This window comes from Grammomys surdaster, unplaced genomic scaffold, assembly GCF_004785775.1.
Source record: "Grammomys surdaster isolate TR1022 unplaced genomic scaffold, NIH_TR_1.0 125688, whole genome shotgun sequence".
In the NCBI taxonomy this organism is placed as follows: Eukaryota; Metazoa; Chordata; class Mammalia; order Rodentia; family Muridae; genus Grammomys; species Grammomys surdaster.
Window position 1 is genome coordinate 839,172 of NW_021620524.1, and position 9,295 is coordinate 848,466.

General features: G+C 48.1%; 1 protein-coding gene across 6 annotated transcripts in view; it reads left to right on the forward strand.

The window, feature by feature from the left end:
• Positions 1-480: 480 nt before the first annotated feature.
• Positions 481-9,295, forward strand: part of Sectm1 (secreted and transmembrane 1) — an 11,523-nt gene continuing 2,708 nt past the window's right edge. For 4 of the 6 annotated variants that reach the window (XM_028787893.1, XM_028787895.1, XM_028787891.1 and 1 more), the window contains exons 1-3: positions 481-607; positions 7,293-7,448; positions 8,124-8,435. In XM_028787893.1, the coding sequence (XP_028643726.1) occupies positions 7,358-7,448; positions 8,124-8,435 (403 nt within the window). In that variant the 5' untranslated portion in view covers positions 481-607; positions 7,293-7,357. Of the gene's footprint in view, positions 608-7,292; positions 7,449-8,123; positions 8,441-9,295 lie in introns of all 6 variants that reach the window. The other 2 variants (XM_028787890.1, XM_028787896.1) reach the window with 1 other exon arrangement.

The following is a 9,295-nucleotide window of genomic DNA, read 5'->3' on the forward strand; positions in this document are numbered from 1 at the left end:
TGACCAGCTGTCTTCCATAGCTCAACCCGAAGGCACATTCTGTCCTGACCCCTGAAGGGAAGCAAACCCACACACTCCCAAAAAAGCAGCCCCTGAACCCTGAATCAAACACCAGCTCCAGCCAGGGATTTCCTAGAAAAAGCCCAGACCCTCCTCCTGTGTTCCTGAGATGCAGTTAATGAAGCTAATATGAGGCTTCTAATCAAAGAATATGCATGACAGCATCAATAAGAAACTCATGCCAGCCGGGCGGTGGTGGCGCACGCCTTTAATCCCAGCACTTGGGAGGCAGAGGCAGGCGGATTTCTGAGTTCGAGAGTTCGAGGCTAGCCTGGTCTACAGAGTGAGTTCCAGGACAGCCAGGACTACACAGAGAAACCCTGTCTCGAAAAACCAAACCAAACCAAAAAAAAAAAAAAAAAAAGAAACTCATGCCACTGTTAACTCGGAGAAGTTCCTGATACTTGAGTGCTTGCCAAGGAGCAGAACAGGCTGATTCATCTGGTCTCTCACTCCAGGCTTTCAGTTTCCCACTGGCTCGGAGAAGTTCAGTTATCCAGGGGCAGCAGTGGCGGTAACATTGGAGAGCTTGCGGCAGACAGAACAGGTGAGAGGCTGGGGTGTGCAGGAAGCAAGGACTCGAGGGCACCCAGATACTCTGAGGGTTGAGGATTCTGTGGGGTGGGAATGTCTGTCTCAGATAAGGGATCAGCAAAAGCAGAGCTGGGCCATCAGCCAAGCGATTGGGATTCAGGAAACACAGGAGACAGAGTCAGTGGACAGCACTCAGCAGGACCTGTGTGTTTCAGGTGCCTCAGGCATGGCTCTGGAGGGGTAGAGGCATAGTTCTTCATCATTCACGGAGTGGGACAAGTAGCATGGAGTCCTCCTCTCTGCCTTCTCAACATGAGTGTAGAGGACTTGAAGGAAGGGAGGACCAACAGGATGTTCCAGGCCTGTGAATGACAAAAATGTACTCGTCTGGCAGCACAGGGTCCTGCAGCATCTCATCACCCACAGCTGTGCACGCACACCTTCATGTAGGACCCTGAGCCTTTGTCCTCTCTCGTACCCACATCCTGAACACTCACACATGCCCACAAGCACCCACAGCACACACATATACACACAAGCATACATATGCAAGCACACACACAAGCACACATACACAAATACACATATGCACACATACACAATCGTATACACAAATGCACACACATCCACACATCCACATGCACACACGTCCACACTTACACATGCACACATACACACACATATACACTTATACATGCACACATCCACATGCACACACACACATACATCCACACTTACACTTGTACACTTACATAGGCACACATACACATGTACACACACACATACACATGCCTCAGGCCAGGCACCAGAGTGCTCAGTGGCTCCTTCCCAGTCTCCTTTCATTTTTTTCCTTTGAGGACATTACTCTCTCAAGATACCTCCTGCCTTCAAGTTGATATCTGCTTGGATATAAGAGTTGTAGCTGCCAGGCGGTGGTGGCGCACACCTTTAATCCCAGCACTTGGGAGGCAGAGGCAGGCAGATTTCTGAGTTTGAGGCCAGCCTGGTCTACAGAGTGAGTTCCAGGACAGCCAGGGCTATACAGAGAAACCCTGTCTCGAAAAAAACAACAACAAAAAATTGTAGCCAAGAAGCCAGGGCTGAGTCTGATTCCCATGGGCAGCTATGATGTGTCTCTGGAAAATAAGGCCCTGAAAGGTCTTGGGTCCTAGCATGGAGGGAAATATCTGCTTCCAGCAAAGGTAGAGGCCCTATCTTTTTTGGTTTTTTTTTTTTTTTGAGACAGGGTTTCTCTGTGTAGTCCTGGCTGTCCTGGAACTCACTCTGTAGACCAGGCTGGCCTCGAACTTGGAAATCCACCTGCCTCTGCCTCCCAAGTGCTGGGATTAAAGGCGTGTACCACCACCGCCCGGCTAGAGACCCTATCTTAAGCAAAACAATTACTGTGTGTCAGCTACCCTTCCTACCCACATGCTAGGACATAAACTTCATGGGGCTTGGCACAGAGAGGACACGCACAGCCGGCCACTAACATGAAGGAAATGCTGGCTGCCATCCTTCAGGCAGCATCTGAGCCAGGGTCCACTGTGCCTCTGACTGAGCTGGGTGCTATGCTGTAGAAGGCCAGAGATGACCACCAGCCTCTAACCTCATGTCCCAGAGGCTCCACTGGGTCTGTGACACTGCTGAGCTCTGACTTCTCCCAAGGAACTGGAACAGGATCGGTGGCCATTGGTGGGAGGGTTTCCAGTCAATGGTTGGCCCTTGGGGTTATGTCCTTACATACTTTTATGTAGGAGAGATCTCAGTCTACCATCTTGTGCCTAGGTTGGGGAGCTGAGGTAGAGCCCTGTGTCTGAAAGGACAACTTCAGGCAGTGAAGAAAGAGCCTGTGGGCCAGGAGATAGAAGTCTGCCGATTGTCAAGAACAAAGGTGGTGTCTCTGAGGCCAAGAATTCTTTAGTGGTCTCCAAAAGAGACCCGGAAAAACTTAGGCCACCACAAGACAGACCTCTGTGACAAGACAGTGGCCTTGACCAGCCTGGGAGGTGGCTTTAGATGACTTGCCAAGGCTCCAGGGCACACTCCACAATGGTGCTGAGTCTGCGTGATGTATTTTATGTACCATGAGACACCTACAGTCAAAGGAACCAGGTGATGTCCCCTGCCCCACTGCCAACTCTAGCCCTGAGGTGTTGTCCACTGAAGAGGAGACATGGGGGAAACAAGACCCAGAAGTGGCTGCGTCTTCCTCTGGACAGAGAGGTGAAACAGATTGAGGTTAAGATGAGATTCAGCCATACACATAGCCCAGTTTGGGGTGGGCGAGCATCCCAGATAGGGACCACTCTTTAGTGGCTACAGTTTTGAGAGCAGAAGGGATCCTGAGGCCCCGGCAAAGCCATCAGCTAGAAAGTTGTGTCCTCTCGAAAAACCTAAAAAAAAAAAAAAAAAAAGTTGTGTCCTGGCAGAAACGTTCAAATTGGAGAAAGAAGTGTTTTGTGACACTGTCTCAGGGAAAGTATTAGGGGGATCTCATCAGAGACGGAAAGCCCCCTCAAGAGTTGCCACACCTTTTTAGGTGTTTCCACTCATGCAGGTTTTTCCAGAATTCTGGAGAACTGGTTCTGTGGATCCTGGTGATGGGCAGGGATGGGAAGCAGTAAAAAGCTGAGTTTGTAGGTGAGGAATAGTTTCTGGGAAACTCCTGGTTCTAAGGAAAGAAGTTGTAGAGTTAGGACACAGTTCTGGCTGGGAAACAGATCTAGAGGAAGATAAGAACCAAGGAGGGGAGATTGTTTGGCCAGGTGCTGAGTTAGGTGTCAAAGCTGCTTGCTGAAACTTGTAAGATAAAAGTGGATGCCCAAGGCGAGGCCACAGGTGCTTGGTGTTAGGACTGGAGGTGTATGTGTGTGTGTGTTGGGGAACAGCCAGTCCTGCTTACCCAGTGTAATGGCTGCACATAATGGACTCTCATACTCAAAGTTTCAATTTGACTTCTGGGCAGATTTGAGAACTTGGCAAAAAAGAGTCCTGTGTGTGTGCACAAGTGCACATATGCATGTGTAAGAGAGCACATGTGTGGGTGGATGCATGTACACACTTGGGGGAAGATGTTGCTCCTCAGACACTGTCCACATTGCATTTTTGAGACATGCTTTCTCTTATTGAAGCTTACCGAGTAGGCTAGGCTGGCTACTTCCTATTTCCACTTCCAGTGTCAAGAGTATAAATATGCACTACCACATCTTTTTTTTAAGTTAAAATATTTTAATCTTACCTGTATCAATGTACAGAGAGAATATCTTATATATTGTATGGATCCCTCACCTGCCAATTCAAAAAAACTATGACCTACAGGAAATGGTAGAATAGGCTGGGGACGTCCGGGAGACAGAAAGAATTCTGGGATAGAGTCAGGGGGGAGATCCACCTAGGAAGACATGAGGAGATAGATGCATGGTACCTGAGCACAGGTAACGAGCCATGCGGCAGAATGTAGGTTAAAATAAAATTATTTTCATGATGATCTAGTCAGAGAAGAGCCTAGCTATATAGCCAAGGTATCTGTAAATATATTTTGAGTCTGAGTCTTATTTCTGAAAGTATGGGGCCAGAAGGAAGAACTGGGGCTAACTCCTACATGGATGTTTGCCCAAATTTATGTCTGGATATATATTATGCACTTGGGGGCCTGGTGCCCTTGGAGGCCAGGACAGTCCATTGGATCCCCTGGGACTAAAATTACAGACTACTGTAAATCGGCATGTGCATGCTGGAAATCAAACCTGGATCCTCTGGAAGAGCAACATGTGTTCTTAACTGATGAGCCACCCCTCCAGCCCTCATACCTGACTTTTTGTTGTTTTATTTTTGGAGACAGGGTCTCTCTGTCCTGGAACTGCCTTTGTAGACTAGGCTGCCCTCAAACTCAGTGATTCACCTGCCTCTGCCTCCAGAGTGCTGGAATTAAAGGTGTGTGCCACCATGCCTGGCTAATACCTGACTTTGTGTGTGTGTGTGTGTGTGTGTGAATTCAAGACAGAGTTTCTCTGTGTAGCCCGGCAGTCCTGGAACTCACTCTGTAGACCAGGCTGGCCTTGAACTCACCATACCTGATTTTATAATGTAGGTTACAAGTGTCAAGCTCAGATTCTCTTGCTTAGCACTTTACCAGCTAAGCTATCTCTTCAGCCACTGGTAAACATTTTAAAACTAAAACTTGAAGCTTTGAAAGAAAAGAAAAAAAAAACAAAGTATCAGTGTATAGAGCTTTCTAAGGAAAAGAGATGAGAGAGAGGAGTAACCAAAAAAAGGAATTAGCCTTGGGTAAGGCAGAGAATGTTCTTTTCTAAACACAAATGTTTCATAAACCACTCGGGAGTCAGATAAGCCCGTGAGAAACTGGCAAGGCTTGTGTCTCTGTCTTGCTCTTTTCTTGCTTTTTCTTTGGGGAAGGGGCGGGGAGAAACTTGGTAGTAGTGAGACAGAGTCTCAGTCTGTACCTCAGGCTGGCCTCAAGCTCACAGAAATCTTCCTGCCTCAGCATCCCAGTGTTGGAATAACTGTGACCAGCTTGTCTCATGCTTTTCTGTTTCAGGTTGTTTTTGAAGGAACGTATGAGAAATGTAGTGATTTAAGCAAGCTGCCCTTCTTGCAACAATAAATTAGAAATAAAAAGGCCCCAGAGTGGTAGCAAAGACCTCTAATCCCAACATTTAGGAGAGCTTCAAGTTCAAGGTCAGCCTGGGATATATTGAAAGACCCTGTCTCTAAGTTAAAAAAGAAAACCAAATTGTTTTTGTTTTTTTTGAGACAGAGTTTCATGTGTCCTAGATTGGCTTTGACTTCATTACGCAATGGGGACTGACCTTGATCTTCCAATCTTCATCCTTCTACCTCCCAAGAGCTAAGATTACAGGCCTGCAATAGCAGGCTGTGTAAAAGTAAATTTTATTCACCTGATGTAATCGTCACCTCAAAGGCTTACTGCTGAATAGGTTTTCTTAGCTCTTTCTGAACTCTGGCTGGCTGGTTCAACTTGGATGTACTGGCTCAGACTTCTCTCCACACTAGCTGATTCAAAGTGGCTTCACTCAGCTTCTGATTTAATTGCTCTTCCTGGTCTCAAACGAACTCTAGCAATCTGTTCTAATCTTCTGACTCCTTCTAATTTTCTGGGTTGTTCTGTCTTCACCTGTGTCTAGCTTGTTCTCTCTGCAACCTGTCTGTAAAACTGTCCTGGTAAAACTGCCTCTGAACTTCACAAACTGAACCACTATGAACTCAACTCCCCTGCACCACCTCTCTGCCATCTCAACCAAACTGACTGACTAGAACTCAGAGATCTGCCTGCATCTGTCTCCTGGGATTAAAGGTGTGTCTGTATTCCAGCCAGATCACACAGACCTAGAAGGTCTTTGAATGTGATCCCTTGTCAGAGCAGCCATGTTGGTGGATTATAATTCCTCTACATGCTTGTCTGAAAAAAGTTTTAAAAATAAGATTAAAAATAACACCTACTGTCCAAAACTCAGAGATACTCCGATCACAGTCCTGGAACCACATAACACAGACCCAACTTCAAGGTGATACCTGTCACCCTGGAACAGCTTGGAGCATGGATGCTGGAGGGGGATCCATCCCCCTTTCCTGGCCCAGTCTGTTCCCAGGAAGTTGAAGACAGGTTGCAGCTGAAGTCACAGCAATGTGAATGAGGGTGGAGGTGTAGATTGAGCACAGAGTAGGGCAGAAACTAGAGACTTTGGATTTCCATTCACATAACCCAAGACTGGGTGCTGCACCTCTGGATGGGTTTTATAAACTAAGAAGGAACCCTGTGTTGACTATGGGTACTGGGTACTGAAGGTATATCCTGTAAGTCTATTACTGTGGCTGAGTGCATGCAAACTGATGTAAGATATAGGAGCTGGGGATGGTGGAAAATACATTTTATCCCAGCATTCCGGAGGCAGAAGTAAGTGTATCTCTGCCTTGAGATCAGGATAGGCTACAAAGTAAGTTCCAAGCCGGCCAGAGTGTCATGAAAGAAAGAAAGAAAGAAAGAAAGAAAGAAAGAAAGAAAGAAAGAAAGAAAGAAAGAAAAGAAAGGAAGAAAGAAAAGGAAGAAGGAAGAGAAAGAAAAGGAAGAAAGAAAGAGAAAAGAAAGAAGTCAGCAACAAGAAAAATTCAATGTTGAGTCAGATTGGGGTATATAGAAATCCTTCATGCTTTATGGTCAGTATTTCTTTCTATGAATCACTCAGGTGTGGTGGTACCTGCCTATAATCCCAGCACCTGGGAGGTTGAGGCAAGGAGATAGCAAATCGAGGTCACCCTGAGCTATATAGCAAGATACTGTCTAAATAGCCAACAAGTGACTTAACATGTTCTCTCTACCATGACTCCATTCCTATAAGTGTAAGCCAGGCAGCTGCTAGTTCTGTGGAAAGCTCTACAGGAGAATTGCCCAACATGTTGAGCATGGCTCTACTTGCTCCTCATTTCAAGCATTTGCCTCATTGCTTTACCATAGCCAATGACACCTCACCAAGTATTGGTCAGGAGGAGGGTGGGAACGGGTGATGGGTGGCTCAGAGTCCCACAGAAGCTCAGGTATTCAGGCAGGGCTGGCTGGTCAAAAGCTCAGGAACCCTGAGCTGCACACTCCTGGCCAGGCTAGTACCACTCCCACCAGCAGCCTCAATGGGCCTCTGACCTCTGTGCTTTCCTTCTAGGGAGTGTTTCCAGACAGCTGGAGAGAACAACGGTTTCCTAAGGCCTCCCTCCTCACCAACTGGCCATGCTGACCTTCCCTTTGGTGTCCACTATCCCTACTCTCCAGCTGTTCATCATCCTGCTCCTGGTGGTTTCCCTGAATGCTCACAATAAAAGTAGGTCTGGGTCTTCTGCCAGAGGGAAGGATGCAAGGGTCCAGACAGAATAGGAAGGACAAACCAAGGTTAGAGCCAGGTGATTACCGCCACCTAGCTGACTCAATACCAAGGATGGGCAGGAGGAATGGTGTCCCCTGGGCTACAGAAGTATGAACTGTGTATCTCTGAGGGTGGCTGACAGTGAAGGACCAGCAAAACTTGGAGTTGATGTCAGATCACCAGTGGGACTGCCCAAAACTACACCGACTGCAAGGGAAAGAGGGTGCCTTTGCCAGGCAATGAGGGCACCACATGACCGAGGACCTCCTCACCACATCTGGATATATTCAGCCTTGTCCAGCAGCCGAAGCATCATCTGTACCCTTAGGCCAGCAGACACTCAGGACAGTTGAGTGGGTGTAGAAAACAAGTCCCAGGGAGTTCCCCCAACACAGCTCTCCAGATCAAAAATCCCCAGTGACATCAGCACCATTCTGTTCCTTCCACACAGTGTGTGCCTATCTTTGGCCTCATCAGTGTGAAATATCTCATCCTGTCCAATCTGTGTGAAAGATATCATTCTGTCTCTCAGAAGTCCCGTCACCTGCCTCTGCCCATGGCCTGCAAGAGCAGCCAGCAACTGTCCTACAAACAGCTCCACCTTGCCCATATGTGATCATCCTCTCCACACAGGCTGGGACAGACCTATCTGCACCGAGGGCATCGTGTCTGTGCCTAGAGGCGATCCTGCAGTGATGACCTGTAACATCTCTAACGCCTTCACCGACATCACCATCCAGCTGACTGCCCATGGAAAGGAGGACAGGACCATCTTCAATAAAAAGCCCCAAGGAAACTTCTCTTGGAGTGGATGGGAGCTCCACGTTCAAGGAGGGCAGGCACAGCTTGTGATCAAAGACACCCAAGACGACCACACAGGGATATACTTGTGGCAGTTGCATGGATGCCAGAGATATTACAGAAACATCACCCTGAATATCTCAGGTGAGGTAAGGGCTGTGGAGCAAGGAGATGGGAGGGGATAAGGGCCAGTGTGGGGAGTGTGGCAGAGGCGTATGGTGACTTAAAGACGGGAAGGGGGCAGAGGGGAAGGCAAAGAGTTTGCTCTTTCAGAGGCGCTTAATCTGTCCTGAGGTGTGGAAAGGGGCTCCACTGTCCAGGGCAGAAGCCCATCTAGGGTGGGCCAGAAGAAGATACGTCTATCTCTCCCTGTCATACCCCAAGTCTCTCACACATCAGCTGTGTGGTTGTAACTGCACCCCAATCCTCTATGTCCTGAAGGTTTCCAGCAAAACCCGGCCACCATCTGGTGAAGGACACTCACACTATACCTACTACTGAGGTCATACAGAGGTCCACAGCCATGGCTATCTTAACTGAGGGTGGCCCAGTTCCTGCAGTACCCACATTGCCGTGAGCCTGCCGCCCTCCCCCTACATTCCCACCATGGAGGGTTGCCCTGGACTTTGAGCACCTTAAAGAAAGCAAGTTTACCCAAGTGAGATATAATTCCAGCACTTGGGAGGCTGAAGGGCAGACAATTGTAAGCTCAAAATAAGACTTGAAGAGCAATGTCTTTCCAGGCCTCCACCTTTCCCTGTGAGAACCCTCCTGTCTGTACCTGGACTCTCTCCCAGGACCCTTACTACTCCAGCCTCACTTCCTACCAGCTCCAGCTTAATTCCTGCCTCCTACCTCCTTCCTCCTGCCCCCTTCCCCTTGCCCCCTGCCCCCTGCCTCCTGTCCCTGCCTTCCCTTCTGCCTCTGCCTTCTCTCTTTTCCTTTTTCTCATTCAATTCTCTCTCTCTCTCTCTCTCTCTCTCTCTCTCTCTCTCTCTCTCTCT